We start from the raw sequence: 17,616 nt of genomic DNA on the forward strand, positions 1-17,616 counted from the left end.
ACTGAAGGCATAAATAAGAATACCAAAAAGTTTTATGTTTGTCCTTCCTTTGTGAAATTTTATTTCCAGTCCAAGCCTATGACAATAGATGTTCTCTTTTAGTCAGGTTTAGTGTTGTCAGTCCCCTCTTTAATGTCATGTTAGGCATTGTCTTACACTTTGACATACTTTGGTTGAAGAAAACAGAAGACTACTAGTGCTTTATGTCTGAGGTAATGAAGTGATGAGTAGCCAAGGGAAAACAAGTAAAAGATATTAGATAAACAAATCAATGGCAATTACAAGTGATACTGAAGGCTTTCTGAGAGGGCAAATATAACTCAGATCATTTGGATCTCAATTTACTTTTAATGTCCTCAGTATTTAGCAAAGGGAAAGAGTTGGATGGATGTTATCAATAACACTTCCTATGTATGTGGCTGTGAAAACACAGATAACACAAGTCAAAATTAAAATCCATTAGGGTTAAAGGCAGTATCTCAAAAGAGAGGCTGAAACTGCCCACAGTTTGTCATCTGTTAAATACATGTACGCAACAGTTAACTGTTTAATTATTTCATGTGTTTTTCTGCTGGATAAATGATCACTTGTCTCAGAGTCCAAGAGTACAATTTTAGCAGTCCACTTTTGAAAATTTCTCCCAGGTAGTTGTATAAAGTATTTGCTTTAGCTGAAAAGCATTTTGCTAAATCACCCTTTTATGATATGTTTGAAGACTTGAAAATACGATGGTTCAGATGCCACTGACTATGGGTACGTGATTATAATGAAATGTATTTTTTTTTCTGTAAAGCATTTAATGTAATTTTTTTTTCCATACATTTATCCTCTTTGTTTAAATTTTCCCCAAGATAATACTGTTACATTATTGCTTGTAGTCATTATTGTTCTCTGAGGGAACTAAAACAACAGCACCAAGCGGCCAGCATTGCAGGAGCTTGTCAAAATGGCAATATGCTTTATGTTACCCAAGTGATGTGCATTTAATTGCCTACAGGCATGCCCTACCCACAGTATGAAAGTGGCTACAACTTGTGAGCCACTGTATCAACAAGCTGAATCATGATCACAGTCCAGTCACCCACAGAAAACATGTTCCTTCTTTACTGAACACAAAAAGCTTTGTGTTTTCTCATTACGAACTAAAACGGGCATGAATCTGCTAAATGAATCTCTTTTTACTGAAGAAAAGTTTTGTTTCTGCTGTAATTGTGTAAGGTTATGCATGGATTTTGGTAAAATCTACTGGTTTTTCCTCAGGAGAGATCTTAAGGTAATTTCGGAATGGAAGGGGTTCTGTATTTATTTTTACCTAACTCAATATTGACTAAATGAGAAAAGAATATTGATCACAGCTTTTAAAAGCAGCTAAAGATTTTAGGTGAGACATTTATAAAAGGCTTGATTTGCAAAGAATCAGCAAGGCACGTCCCAAGAAAGGGTCATTGGCTAGGCATCCTAATCAACCAGCTACTCCGGGGACTTGTTAGAGATCACAGTCTCCAGGCTGGCATATACATGTTGTAGGTAACATGAGGAGAGCAAGAATAAAATGCTTATATTCATCATCTGTTACCATTTTCTACAAAGACAAATGGATTCTAACATAACTCATTTTGAAAGCTTAAGTGATCAGTGCAAAGTTAAATTTGATCTCCTAATAGAGGGGTATCAAAATAACAATGAGCTGGAAAAGAGAGTATTTAAAAGCTACAAAAAATGTCAAAAGCAGCTGAAGTATAAAGCAAAAAAAAAAAAAACCCTAAAAATTTAGACAGTTAACCTAGAGGCTATGTAAGAATCAATATACATGTTGGAAGAATATATGGCTTGTGTACCTCTTAGGTTTAAATCTACTTGACATAAGCACAGGCGTAGACACAGTAACATTTCTTGTTGTTGACTAAAGAATTTATTCGAATTAAGAAGTGTTGCCTTGCAGTAAGGAGTTAACTAGAGTTTTCAGAGAAATAAAAAAAGGGAGTCACTCCAGCTCCACTGCAAATAAATGGGTATTGAACAATTCGTTACCTACAGAATTCCCAGAAACTTAGCTGAGAATGCAGTACTAGAAAGGATGCACGCGAAAAGAAAAAAGGGCAAAAAGATGATCTGAAGATATAGGTATGAAGTAACTTACTTAGCTTTGCCCAATCCGAAGCAAGAATTATTGCAAGGAAAGAATGGAGTAGATAAAGAAAATAACAAAAAAACAGGGAAGGTAAAAAAAAGATACCACTGCGTATTATTCAATTGTATAAATCAGTCTAAAAGCGCTAACAGGAAGTTATATTTTTAAGATGTTCCTTAGTGGGAAATTTAAGCTTGTTTTGCCCAATATGGAACTCATTGGTGTGCAAGTCATCAAAGATGGGATTCAGTTGCCTAAACATAGACATGTAGTGCCATTTCAGGTGACCTAGGACATCTGTGCAGGACCACAAATGTGACACAGTCCACATGAGAGACTTGTGTTATTCCATAGTGGCAGCTGAAGGCTAGGCAGTATATGCCGGAATACATGAAGTGGCATGAGATGCTTGTGCTTAGACAACTGAATCCTGCCCTAAGTAATTCAAGAAATATAAAAGTGGAGATCTTTACTAGCATGCGTTGCCCTGGTGAGAATGTTTTTAGGGCAATCATAGAATCAGTAAGGTTGGAAAAGACCTCTAAGATCATCGAGTCCAACCGTCAACCCAACACCACCATACCCACTACACCATGTCCCTAAGCGCCTTATCTACACGTCTTTTAAATACTTCCAGGGTTGGTGACTCAACCACTTCCCTGGGCAGCCTGTTCCAAGGCCTGACCACTCTTTCAGTGAAGAAATTTTTCCTAATATCCAATCTAAACCTCCCCTGGTGCAACTTGAGGCCATTTCCTCTTGTCCTATCGCTTGTTACTTGGCAGAAGAGACCAACACCCACCTCGCTACAACCTCCTTCCAGGTAGTTGTAGAGCGCGATGAGGTCTCCCCTCAGCCTCCTCTTCTCCAGACTAAACAGTCCCGGTTCCCTCAGCCGCTCCTCATAAGACTTGTGCTCCAGGCCCTTCACCAGCTTCGTTGCCCTTCTCTGGACACGCTCCAGCACCTCCATGTCCTTCTTGTAGTGAGGGGCCCAAAACTGAACACAGTATTCGAGGTGCGGCCTCACCAGTGCCGAGTACAGGGGCACGATCACCTCCCTGCTCCTGCTGGCCACACTATTTCTGATACAGGCCAGGATGCCGTTGGCCTTCCTGGCCACCTGGGCACGCTGCCGGCTCATGTTCAGCCGACTGTCAATCAGCACCCCCAGGTCCTTTTCCTCCGGGCAGCTTTCCAGCCACTCTTCCCCAAGCCTGTAGCGTTGCCTGGGGTTGTTGTGGCCCAAGTGCAGGACCCGGCCCTTGGCCTTGTTGAACCTCATACAGTTGGCCTCAGCCCATCAATCCAGCCTATCCAGGTCCCTCTGCAGAGCCTTCCTACCCTCGAGCAGATCAACACTCCCGCCCAACTTGGTGTCATCTGCAAACTTACTGAGGGAGCACTCGATCCCCTCGTCCAGATCATTGATAAAGATATTGAACAGGACCGGCCCCAAAACTGAGCCCTGGGGAACTCTGCTCGTGACCGGCCGCCAACTGGATTTAACTCCGTTGACCACAACTCTCTGGGCTCGGCCGTCCAGCCAGTTTTTTACCCAGCGAAGAGTGCACCTGTCTAAGCCATGAGCCGCCAGCTTCTCTAGGAGAATGCTGTGGGAGACAGTGTCAAAGGCTTTACTGAAGTCCAGGTAGACCACATCCACAGCCTTTCCCTCATCCACTAGGTAGGTCACCTGGTCATAGAAGGGGATCAGGTTGGTCAAGCAGGACCTGCCTTCCATGAACCCATGCTGGCTGGGCCTGATCCCCTGGTTGTCCCGCACATGGCTCGTGAGCGCCCTCAAAACGAACTGCTCCATAACCTTCCCCGGCACCGAGGTCAGGCTGACTGGCCTGTAGTTCCCCGGATCCTCCTTCCGGCCCTTGTTGTAGATGGGCATCACATTGGCAAGCCTCCAGTCATCCGGGAGTGATGCAGGAAATCATGAAAATGTGAATGAAGACGTACCGTAAGTCCAAGCAAGCTTGACTTCTAGAATCTGCTGACTTCAGCAGAAGTTGGATCAGGTCCCAAAACTGTAGAAGCAGCAGCCATGTCTGGAGCTTAGAAAGTTCCTAATGTAGTATCTTTCTTAAGTAAGATGGATTTTTAGAATTAAGGGCCTATGAGCCAAACCTCTGTTCTGAAGAAACTGATAAATAGCTTAATTAAGCAGAGCGTAGCACAGCACTTGGATAAGCATAGGGTCAGACCAGCATGGGTTATGTAATGGAGAGTCACATCTCTATAAATTTTTAATCTTGGAAAAGTGAATAAAGAGGCTGAAAAGGCTGACCTGATGAACGTAATTGATTTGAATATTCCAACATGTTTGGAAAAAGTCATTCTCAAAGACTGTTGGGTGAAATAATCACAAGAAAATAGCAACATAAAAGCTGTGTGGAACCTAGAGCTGGAATTTTAATTCATTCTGATTTACTATATTTGGTTTAAAACTGTGCCCTTTCTCTTTCCCAAGGGAATCCCAGGGAAGCAAATGAGGCTCTGAGATCTCTAGTCCCTGAGACTTGGAGCATAAAAGAGGATGAAATAAAGAATTTGCCTCTTCCTTTCCTACTCAGCCATTTGAAAATCTCTTGACTTGTAATTCTAAAGCAATGTTATTTTAAGAACCACTTGCCCTTTCCTTCCTCCCCCATAATGTGGGCCAATATTATGCTACTTACGATGAAGTTGGGTTTTTAAGCCACTTCATGTTCTTTCATCCATTTGTTATCTTTTAGGATTTTTGAAGCTGAAAAAAAATAGCTATTGAGAACATGGATGGCAAGTTTCAGGTGCTCTAATGCTTATTTACATTTACAACAAAATAATTACAGTCATGAAGGTCTGTCATCATCTGCAAGTAATATTAGCTTAACGACCAAGCAGCATTCATAAACAATAATACACAGGTATCTAATTAGCAAGAGTAACTTGTAAACAAAGCATCAGAAAAGTGGCTATTTACCATCTCTCCATCCTTGATATCATAGCCTCAGATTGTATTATCAACAACTTGTGCAGATTCTGGAAAAGCCATTATGTTTGATTGCATTTGAACCAAGAGAATCAAGAGGAGCATATGAAGTCTCAAAGAATAGATTCATAGAATAGTTTGGGTTGGAATGGACCTTTAAAAGTCATCTAGTCCAACCCCCCTGCTGTGGGCAGGGACATCTTCAATTAGATCAGGTTGCTCAGAGCCCCGTCCAACCTGACCTTGAATGTTTCCAGGTATGGGGCATCTACCACCTCTCTGGGCAACCTGTGCCAGTGTTTCACCACCCTCATTGTAAAAAATTTCTTTCTTCTGTCTCATCTAAATCTACCCATTTTTAGTTTAAAACCATTACTCCTTGTCCTGTTGCAACAGGCCCTGCTAAAAAGTTTGTCTCTATCTTTCTCATAAGCCCCCTCTAAGTACTGAAAGGCCGCAATAAGGTCTCGCCAGAGGCTTCTCTTCTCCAGGCTGAATAACCCCAACTCTCTCAGCTTTGTCTCATAGGAGAGATGTTCCATCCCTCTGATCATTTTCGTGGCCCTCCTGTGGACCCACTCCAACCCATCCATGTCTTTCCTGTGCTGAGGGCTCCAGAGCTGGACGCAGGACTCCAGGTGGGGTCTCACCAGAGCAGAGGAGAGGGGCAGAATCACCTCCCTCGACCTGCTGGCCACGCTTCTTTTGATGCAGCCCAGGATATGGTTGGCCTTCTGGAGTGCGAGCACACATTGCTGGCTCATGTCCAGCTTTTCATCCACCAGTACCCCCAAGTCCTTCTCGGCAGGGCTGCTCTCAATCCCTTCATCCCCCAGCCTGTATTGATACCGGGGGGGTTGCCCCGACTCAGGTGCAGGAGCCTGCACTTGACCTTGTTGAACCTCATGAGGTTCACACGGGCCCACTTCTCGAGCTTGTCCAGGTCCCTCTGGATGGCATCCTGTCCCTCAGGCGTGTAGCCTACACCACTCTGCTTGGTGTCATCTGCGAACTTGCTGAGGGTGCACTTGATCTCACTGTCTGTGTCATTGATGAAGATATTAAACAGTACCAGTCCCAATACGGACCCCTGAGGGACACCACTCGTCACCGACCTCCATCTGGACATTGAGCTGTTGACCACTACCCTCTGGATGCAACCATCCAACCAATTCCACACCCACCAGACAGTCTACCCATCAAATCCATACCTCTCCAGTTTAGAGAGAAGGATGTTGTGGGGGACCGTCTCAAAGGTCTTACAGAGGTCCAGATAGATGACACTGTAGCTCTTCCCATGTCCACTGATGTAGTCACTCCATCATAGAAGGCCACTAGGTTGGTCAGACAGGACTTGCCCTTGGTGAAGCCATGCTGGTTGTCTTGAATCACCTCCCTTCATATGCCTTAGCAGAGCTTCTAGGAGGATCTGTTCCATGGTGTTCGCAGGCATAGAGGTGAGTCTGATTGGCCTGTAGTTCCCTGGGTCTTCCTTTTTTCCCTTTTTAAAAATGGGGGTTATGTTTCCCCTTTTCAAATCAGCGGGAACTTCACCGGACTGCCACAGCTTCTCAAATACGATGGATAGTAGCTTAGCAACTTCATCCGCCAGTTCCTTCAGGATCTTATCAGGTCCCCTGGACTTGTGCACCTTCAGGTTCCTTAGATGGTCTCGAACCAGATCTTCTCCTACAGTGGGCAGCTCTTCATTCTCCCAGTCCCTGCCTTTGCGTTCTGCAGCTTGGGCGGTGAGGCTCGAGCACTTGCCAGTGAAGACTGAGGCAAAAAATTCATTGAGTACCTCTGCCTTCTACGCGTCCCGGGTAACCAGGTCTCCCATTGCATTCCAGAGGGGGCCCACATTTTCCCTAGTCTTCCTTTTATCCCTGACTATAGAAGCTTTTCTTGTTGCCCTTGATGTCCCTGGCCAGATTTAATTTTATCAGGGCTTTAGCTTTTCTAACCTGATCCCTGGCCGCTCGGACAATTTCTCTGTATTCCTCCCAGGCTACATGTCCTTGCATGCACCCTCTGTAGGCTTCCTTTTTGTGTTTGAGTGTGTCCAGGAGCTCCTTGTTCATCCATGCAGGCCTCCTGGCGTTTTTGCCCGACTTCCTCTTTGTTGGGATGCATCGCTCCTGAGCTTGGAGGAGGTGATCCTTGAATATTCATCAGCTTTCATGGGGCCCTCTTCCCTCCAGGGCTTTGTCCCATGGCACTCTACCTAGCGGATCCCTGAAGAGGCCAAAGTCTGCTCTGCTGAAGTTCAGGGTAGTGAGCTTGCCCTCCTCGGTGCCCTAAGGATCTTCAACTCCACCATTTCATGGTCACTGCAGCCAAGGCTGCCCTTGAGCCTCACATTCTCCACCAGCCCCTCCTTGTTGGTGAGAACAAGGTCCAGCATAGCACTTATTGTCATCGGCTTTGGAAGAAAAAGCCCTGCCAGCATACAGAGATTGTTTTTTGGGGGGGATCTAACCTCTAGCACTTCTTAATCACTGCTGTGGTATCATAAAGAAAATGAGGCAGCTGACAAGAAACGAATTCATGCCATGGTGTTTTGGATTGGAATTTGGAAAATAGAGTTGGAAGTGTTTGCACATTCCTGGGTAGATACAGATGGCCACAGTGGAGCAAAATTCAGTGACAAAGCCATTAGCTGACTGCCTGAGTTTTGTCATTATTTTGCTTTCTCCCTTACTGAAAACATAATGAGTTTCCTTCAGAAACTGTGAGGTGGCAGTATGTCTTGTAGAATGACTTCAGCTTATTTTGAGTACTGGCAGAAGCATTTCCAAACGACTAAACCTTTGACAACTTAATGTTATTTATTTTATTGACAAAAGGCAGGAGGGTGTCAAGGCAAAAAACATAATTGCAACGGATTTCACATTAGAAATATTTAAGACATTCAGACTGAAAATCAGAGGGGGTTTGGAAAGCCTTATGAATGACTGAAATGAGGACTAAATGTAGATACAATGTTTTCATGGACAACAAAACAAGCATGAACTTGCAAATGCTGAGGTTTTAGTTTGACTTTAAAGTAGTATTTTGATGAAGACTTTATTACTGAATGTGTCTTTAACTACTTTTTTTTCCTCTCTGTTGTTCCCGTTTCAGATGATCATTCTCGAGTGAGATTGCAGCCCATTGAAGGAGAGACAAGTTCCGATTACATTAATGGAAATTATATTGATGTGCGTATACTGATGTAGTCAACAAACTTAACGTTGTGTTCAGTCAAAGAGGGAGCTCTTATTATTCTCACGTTATTTATAATTTGTAGTAAATATTACAGCTAATATCAGCTGCTAAACATTGTTGGAAACTACTATCTTTGGAAGCTAGGTGTACACTAAAGGAAAAAAAAAGCCTCAAAGGTTTTGTCAATAAGCAAATGAAAGGAGTCATTTCCTCCAACTGCCACTAAACTGAAACCTTGCCAGCAACACTGTATGGCTACTTTGCCTGCTGGTGCTTATATGGGCTAACAAAATGTTATTTTCACTTTCTGTCAACAGCTTGCCATCATTCCACATTTAAAGAAAAGCTGTTTGTCTATTAATGTGACAAAACTCCGTAATGCCTAATGCAGAGATTTGCAATCTCTTGTCATCTCTGCGCTTTTAAGTCTCCTTCAAAGTATATTCTGCAGCTGTTAACCAGTACTTCTAATGCAAGCAACACATTTCATTAAATATGTAGGCTATTTAATTATTGAAGGTGGCTTCTTTGTTCATTCTGCATCATGTTAACTTAATGTTTTACATTAGAATAAATTCTTTAAGAGACAAGGTGTTTTTGGTTGAAAGAATGAACTCAAAATTAGAATTGAAAATCATTAGAAAGTCAATACTATCTAAAGCCAGAAATCTCTGGATAGCAAAGATAATAATTTTATTGTTTACATGGAGTGCTAGATGTTAGGCTAAGTAAAACAAGTGTTGCTTCATAGGAAACTGCGTCTGCTAAAGATTTCTTGTTCAGCAGTGGCACCTTTGAAAAATGGTGTCACAGTTTGCAGTTCAAATTTAATCACCAGCATGAAACAGGAATGTAACAGATGTTTTGCTCAGAGTATGGAGGAACTAGAGCTATACAAGAAAAGTAGGTACTTCAGTTGTAACAGTCTGAAGTTGTAACTTTCTGAAGATACCTCCTTCTATTAATGTTTATTAGCATGTTCAAGAACCGTTAAGTTAAGCTCAGATTTCTGCTCAGTCCCTTGCTGTTTGAAAGAATAGCACCAAGAGGTAAAGGCACATATGGAAATATATTTAGTTAGGCGTCTCACTAAACTCTGAGGGGAGTAATCTGTCATAAAAGGAAAGAGAGAGTTCACATTGGGGACCTAGATTTGAATTCACTTTCACACTTTCTCCAACATTCAGGTTTGTTCTCATTTTAGGCTACTAGTATGTTCTTGTGTCAGATTTTGATTTGACTCTAAAATATTAAAAGATGTGAGGAATAAGGATTTGGACCATACAGTCTCATTTAAGATACTGATAAGATAGCTACATAGCAACCTTTTTTTGCTTATGGAAGTGCAAGAGGAGAGAATGTGGCCCTAAAAGAAACAATGGGTGAGAACCAAAAAATCTCCCTCATCCTCAGCAGATGGCTTCATTGCAAACCTTGGAGGACTGCAGACATCTTCCAAAGACAACTCTACCACAAAACAGAGCATTTTTTGTTTATAATCTTGCTAGTCAGGTTTCTGTGAGAAATGCTTGTTTTTCTACTACAGAAGCAGCTGCAATTTTGCTCTTGCATGCAGTTATTAGTACAGTTGTCATGTTGTCAGGATAAACATGTTAATAAGGGAATAGCACCGTCACAGACATTATGAAATTTTCTTGGATAAAAGAGTGAGGGGCAATGGTTATGCTGTTATTTTTTCCCATGCATTTTTTCACTGGGAAATGGAATAGTTTGATCCAAGCCACTACGGATATTAGATAATACATAGCTACCGTGTTGATTTTTTTTCTGCTATCTGAACACTTCTCAGTTCATAGACTTCCAAATTTTGCTTCAATGGCATGTAAAGGAATCAATTCTGTAATTCATGTTATTCTTTCTGTAATGTTCAAGGTATCTTCAGTTGTTTTGAGTCTTTCCCACCTTGCATCACTACAATGCCCCTTGCTCTTTTACAAAGAAATTGCAATGGCATGCAAGCTACAGCTTTAAGTTCTTCCTGTGGATGACTGTCAATGCATCATAACCATTATTAAAAGATTAACACTGGTATAACTGAATTTGTCAACATACTAGTGCATGATCTAAACCTTTGGTGACACTCCCATTGCATCAGAAACCCAAACACTATAAAAATGGTATTGTTCCCTATTGGAAACCTATTCAATGTTGCAAAGAATCCATAGAGTATTAGTCTTTATCGCATAGCCAGCTTGTGATTAAGTTGCTCTTGTCATCAGAGAAACATAGAATTGTTTTATGTTCTTCCTATTTAGATGTGAACAAGTGTATTCATACCAAACCATTTAGTCAAAGAATTTACCCTCCTTTTCACTGTTCAGAAATAAAACATAAACCACAGTGGACAGAGTGAACAACCCCCCACCCTTCCCCAGGCTGAATGCAAATCTAGCATTAACAGCATTTAGCTGTTAAAAAAAGGAATAGGCTTTGCACTCAATAGCAATAGCTTGGAGGTGTATATCAGCCTCCATGAGCATCTGATGCCATTAGCTGCAAGTGCTAGAGAGGATTTCGTGCTGTTCATTTTCAGCAGAGCCAACAAGGGACTGAAAGAACATATTACTTCTGTCCCCTAATGTACAAGGTTGCAACTTAAGTATCTTGCAGAAAACATATTTGCTTGTTGTTCCCCTTCTCCCTTGCCCTTTCCCCACTGGAAAAAACTTTTGCATCTAATACTTTATCTGTATTGGTGTGATTTTTACTGAATACTACTCTAAATGAAGTTTCACTCATACCAACATAGCCGAGGTGCATATTGCTTATTTTTTTTTTTCAATTTATTTTAGGGTTATCATAGACCAAATCACTACATTGCTACACAAGGTAAGTTTATCACCCTTTCTTTTTGGTTATGTGAGGCTAAGAGGTTTTGGTACTTGGTTTACAGTTTATACTCTCTAATATGCATTCTTGCCACAGTCAGTATCCAGGACAGAGTAGGCTCAATCACTTCAGGTAGAAGTGAGCAAACTGGATTATTATCTAATTTTCAGGTATGTCAAGTAAGCAGTCCTTTACCTTTGTGTTCAAATAGGTTTTGAGTAGAAAAGCAAAATACATTCTTTTTGGCAGAAGTTACTCAACATGTTATTACTCATGAAAAAAGAAATAAGTCATGGTAGAAATATTCAGTAAACTTTTCAGAGAGAAACAGTGTCGTGAAAATGTGTGTTCTCTTAATTGTTCAATGATAAGTAGGCTTAAGGTCCTTAAAATACAAAACACTTCATTTAGCAAGTTTTAGTAGAGGACCCAAAGACATACTACGCTTGCAGGGGGATTCTTCAAAGGGATCTAGAGAGACAATTTTACAGGCTATCATTTTAAAGCTTGCTTGTGAACAAGAAGCTATTCCTTTCTGAACGCGCAAATTAATTTTCAATTTGTACCTGTCTTCAAAGACATAATTTGCCCATTCTGATGCAGTTCTTATTTATTTTTTGGTCAAGTTCAGAGCTGGAACAGGTGGGAAAGATAAGTCTTCTGACTGCTTAATCATAATATTGAACAATATGCCAATCTCCTGCCTATGCTTGGATAGCATACATGTGAAAATTTGATTGCTCCTCCACTGCTTGCAGGGAATCTTCTCTGTAATAGGTATTCTGTGACAGAGCTTCCTGCATTTGCCCGTGGATCTGAAGAAGTTGAGCTACAGCCTCGTACGTTATTTCAAAACATGCCCAACATTTAAGAGAGTCAGCTGGAATACTGAGTATAATATACTCAGAATAATCTTAACATGTGTTGGACTTTATACTTTTTAATGACTTTTTATGAAAGCAGAGAAAATGTTGGCCATGTCAAATAAGAGCTCTTACTGTGATTTCAGTTATCCCCTAAGAAACCCAGAGTCTGCAGCCTCCAGTCCCCACTTCTACCAGCCCAGGGAGGCTTCGCATCTCTGCCTCTCTGTACTTCAGCTCTCGACAGTCCCAAATGAGGTGCTGCTTTGTGTCAGATGACAGCGGGGAAGGACGCAAATCTTATTTCTAGAACCGCCTCACTACTGTCAGTATTACACTTTTAGACCTGAATTAGAATTTGGAATCTTAGAACATGAGCCATTTAAATGTGCTTCTTCTTCCACTTCTGCTACCCACCCACCACATTCCTCAGTCCACAGTCTTTCTACAGATGAACCAGACAGGAAAACTAGGACAAAAATACAGCATTTGCCCAATTCCCTTTGGGCTTTTACACCCTCCTGTTAATAAGAAGAAATGGATCGTTCCATTTAACATTTAGCTAATGATGCTGTTGTTTTTCACCTTTAATTGAATCCTAAAATGAAAAGATACACAGTTGGCATTTTACTTCCAGGTTGTAATACAATTGTTTTCATCAGGAGGTTCACCAGAAGATCTCCCTGACAGCTTTCTGATAGACATACGAGATCCCTACCTGAAGCAAGTTTAAATGCAGCTTTATCACTCATCATAATACTTGAATAGCAAATACTAAGCTTGAGGTTTTTGTACTTTCAGCTCTTAAAGCCAAATATGTAATAATGTATGAATAATGTACCGAAAGTCTACGTACCAGATCCACCAGCAATTCCCAGCAGTTTCTTTGCCACACTTTTTTCCTGATATGGTGTCGAGAAGTACCTAGTCAAGAAGGAGAATAAGAGGAGTAGAAACAAGTCGTCTTCTAAGATGTAAAGGATATATGGCTGTTTCAGCTGTCATTCGTTGGGGCAGGTCCCATCAGTTTCTTCTGTGTAGTTGCAGTTAAGTGCACACAGGGATGCCTAACCCCTCGCACGGTGCAATGAGTGAGAAACTGACTCTCTGAAGAATACAAAATTCATTTAAAAGTGGACATACAATTTACGGCAAATTCAAAATAATCTGGCTGTGAGTTTTTTGATGGATTACATCTTTAACATCTTATTTTTTAAGGCCAGTTGGGAAGCAGATTTGTATCTCCGTTTTGGAGGAGTGAAGAGCACTGATCTCAAGAGGTTTATGTATTCTCTCTGGTTCTGTCCCTGGCCTGATGAAGAATCATGAGAAAGTTTATTTTCCTTCCTCTGTCTCAGCTTTCCCTTCTGCAGAATAGGGTTAAAAATACTCATCTGCTTTTTATAGTTCTCTGCAATGTCCTGATAGATGCAGCTGTGTAAAGGCTAGTTAGTGTTATTCTCCAGTATCCCAGCTTCCTGACAAAGCCTTCGCACAATAGTAACGCTTCCAGGAAGATGCAGTCTCTGTCTTTTGCAAAAGTGGTAAGGTAACTGGGAATAATCTCTAAAACTCCTTTAAGGCTCTATATTAACTATGAAAGGAAAGACGTTTGTTTCACATGCCAAACAGACTATGCCTCTGTATGTCTTCCTTAGTAGTAAGCCTGTCATGAGCCACGGCTCGCAGTAAAGCCAATGATGTTCATGCTCTGTTTTCGAACATGCTTTCATGTGGATATGTATAAACACATCAATGCAGCACAACGGTTAAGCTGCATGTTTAATTCCCTTGATGTCTACTTTACATCAGTCTTTAAATAACTTTTCCCATTCTCCCTTTTCTCCTCCACCGCAACTTTCACAGGTGCACATGCCTATTGTTCTTTGAAGGAAAATATCATTACATGAGTCAGTTTTAAATCTCTGAAGAGCTAGAATGATTGATATTTAATTTTCCTATGTTCTTCTTAAGCTGCATTCAACATATCAAGTGCTAATGAGCAAATATAATTGTTTGAAGTGAAAAAGTGGCAAATTTAATCAGTTCATAATAGACTACCAGTCTGCTTTTAACAGAGCTGGGAGTTGCATAATCACCCATTTATTGAAGTGTTACTGTCTTCCATACTAACCAGAGTTTGACATACAGACTGGTATCTTTCCACCTTGGCATTCATAGCATCCTGCTGCTAATTTGAATTAGGGGGAGAAATATTTTTTAGAAGACTTACCTAATGGAGGCTTTCTCAACTAATAATCAAAACAGGTTTTACTTCCATTTTAAGAGTAATACATTCAGAGTGTGCAATTTCAATTATAAAATTAACATCAATTTTCCTTTATGTGATAAGTATAATGTGAGTGGTAGACTGAATTTACAGCTAATAAAGACTTTTGGTGATCTGCTGTAATTGGCATCAACAGATGGGATCCGCACCTGAGTCACCGTGATTAAAAAGAATCCCTTGTCACAAGCAGGCATATTGGGTCATGCAGAACCAGCAAGCTGTTGCAATTTAAAACTCGCTGGTTTGTTTTATATATCCCTTGTTTCCATGGATAAAATTCTTTAAATTTTTTTTATAGCAGAATATCGAGCTCTTGTATGATCTGTTCAATGTACTGGCAGCTAGGGTTTTTTCCCAGGAGTTAGGTAACCAATGGATTTTAACCAAGTCCTTTAGTGAAAGCATTAGGTTGAATATCTGTACGGTACTTATTCTCACACACACTGCTGGATCTTTTTACTATTGGATGACTGTTGTTGATCTTGTATGTCTCACCCTGATTACTAAGCAGGAAAAATTAATCTTTTTTTGTATTTACTTGTTCTGTGTCCCTTGAAGTTCATGTAGTTAACTGCGCTATGACTTAGCTTCTTCTAGCATGTCTCTATCAAAGGTTTTGTAATGCTTCCTCCACCACTGCACTAGCAACAGTAAATTATGAGTGACAAACGAATGTTAATATAGTTCTACAGCATCGCTCATTGCCATTTCCACCAGGGCTGGTTTTCGAGCCGATCAATCATGTGTCAAACAGCAGATACTCACATGCAAGCTGCATGTCTCCATATATGAAGTATATTCATTTGTGCTTTTCAGACTTTTGAATACTCATCACGGTTCAGATTGTCTCTGCTTGCTGCAGCATGCAGAGGAACCGGAACTAAGATGTTTTGTGGAAGTACTTCAGAGCATATCTTAATGACTGTCAAAAGTTACTCTTGAAAATAAAGCAGCGTTAGATATAATAGCCCAGCGTAGCCTTTCAACCTCTTTTTTGTCTGTATTCAATCGTAAAGCAGATGCTAAACTGTTTTGCTGTATGTATTGCTGATTATGGAGACAGACATCAAGTCAGGTTTCAGTCAGGAGGAGTTTTTTAGGTATGAGTTACAAACTTCTGAAAGTAAATATTTACAATGGAAATGTTTACAGTCTTCACTACAGCAGCATAAACTTGCCGCTGTAATAACTCCTTTCATGTTCCTTCTCTTTTCTGCAAAATATGTGTCTTTCTTCCACACACGACTGTGTATGTTGTGTGAACATTTTAATAAGGGTTTTCAGAAACAAAAATACATTTTCTTTCAAACTGAAAGTTCCCTTTCAGGCATCTGAAGCAGAAATACTGTTTTGAATAATAATACTCAACTTCCTTGGCATGTTTTTTGTTTTTATGTTGCAAAAAGTTGCCAGAACTACAGCGGTGTGGAAGCTCCACACTTCTCTTTACAAAGAAACTTTTGCTGCCATGGTTTTAGCCTCCAGATGAAAATTAACATTTGAAATTACTTCAGGGAGAATTGAAAAACAACAAAGCAAGATAGTTCTACACAATTTTTGAGCTTTATATATGCTGTCATTTTTGCAGGATGTAGGGTAGTCAGGCTGATTTCCTGATATATATACGAAGAGATTGAATTCTATCCACCTGTATTAATCTTGAAGATTCAACTGTGTTTGATGTTGTTCTTTACTTCTTAATCATCAAAATGTTAAAAAGGTGGTTGAAGCCATCTGTCTTCAGTGAAGGAGATAAACCCATTCTTAAGCACTACGTTGAATAGGCAAGGCTTTCTGAAACACGTCCTTCCCCTGTTTTGCAATAGTGGTGACAAATGGCAAAAAAGTTACTTTTTTCCCCGCACCCAAATACATATGGAAGTAATAGACCCTTTAAATAGGGAAGCGATATCTCCAGGTTATATTGTGAAGCCATATGGCAAATTCTCCAGAGCTCTCTTACTACCATTTCCCACCAAAGACCGATGATAACAATTACAACATTTGAGCATCTTTTAAAAGTTGGTACTTTTACTAGTGTTGAGGACAAAAAGAGACGCTGGTAACTATCAAAGTCAACACTTTTCAACAGTTGCCACATTATAGTACATGAGAATGCCAGAGTTTCTGTCTGCCTCTCTGTTTATAATAGGAGATTTTAGTGATAACGGTGTTAGAACAGTTATTTTTCACCATTTTCATGATTCCTATATTTTTCTGTCTTTATCTTAATCAGCTGTGTGGTAGTTTTGTCTACAGGGAATGAGATGCCCCTGTTGCTTTCCATTCAGTGTAGAAGGCTGCATAGAAGCTAGCATAGTTTTCTAATAGATACGAAGTTGGCTTAGGCTCTGTTGCAGTGTTTTGCTTCTCTGAATCTTTGTGTGTAGACCAAGTGAAACAGGAACATCATTGGAAAACTGCTGATAGATCCATTACTAGGTAGAGCCACTTAACATTCTCCTTCACATATGTGTGGCTACATTTTGCATAAAATACATGCCTGCCTTTCCTAAACCTTTGGGAAGCCTTTGAAAGTACAGACAAGCTGTAGAAACGATATTGAATAATTATTTAATACTTATTTGCTAATATAAATTCCCACATCCCATGCAGGCTGTTCTTTCACTTGCTTGTTAATGTGGCTTGTGAAACAACAGTTTGAGAAACTGATGAGTTTTCTGTAGTCCATTGTCAAAGCCACAGAGGAAGAAAAAGCAATCCTTCTATCCTCTCCCTCGCAAAGATTGAGCAGCAGGCAATCAGACATAAAGGTCTTCAGAGCACATATAGATCTCTGTCTCAAAGACAAGATACTGGTTTGATTTCTCTGTTGTGAAGTCAGTCTAGAATAGCTACAATGGACTTCTGCATATCAGAATTAAGAAGTAAGAGAAATGAGAGAGTACAGTAATTAAGTAGACAAAGGTGAATCAGGCAAAAGGAAATGTTTCAAGGTTGTATTGTAGAAAATAGAAGATTGTGTGAAAAGTAATATATTTGTCCTCTTTTTAAAAATGTGACTATCAAATATGTCCTGAAAACAAGGAAGTTATGATCTTCCTGAAACTCAAGAACTGAGCAAACTGTCCTTGTGGACCAAACACACTTTCAGAAAAGAACATTATGGAGGTGGCCATCTATTAGTGTATTTGCAGCTCAGACTCCTAATTACCTAGATTATGCCCTAGAAACCATTTTTTGTCCAAGGAAGATGTATCAGCCTTACAAACATCAGCCTTACAAACATCAGCCTTACAAATGTACCTCACAAGTATGTATTTTTGGGGGA

General features: G+C 40.4%; 1 protein-coding gene across 1 annotated transcript in view; it reads left to right on the forward strand.

The window, feature by feature from the left end:
• The window catches only part of PTPRM (protein tyrosine phosphatase receptor type M), a 500,131-nt gene that overhangs the window by 435,282 nt on the left and 47,233 nt on the right, over positions 1–17,616 (forward strand). Inside the window, exons 23-24 of the mRNA XM_075142059.1 lie at positions 8,238–8,314; positions 11,135–11,171. Of these exons, the coding sequence (XP_074998160.1) occupies positions 8,238–8,314; positions 11,135–11,171 (114 nt within the window). The remainder of the gene's footprint in view (positions 1–8,237; positions 8,315–11,134; positions 11,172–17,616) is intronic.

The sequence above is a fragment of the Calonectris borealis genome, chromosome 2 (genome assembly GCF_964195595.1).
Source record: "Calonectris borealis chromosome 2, bCalBor7.hap1.2, whole genome shotgun sequence".
Lineage (NCBI taxonomy): Eukaryota > Metazoa > Chordata > Aves > Procellariiformes > Procellariidae > Calonectris > Calonectris borealis.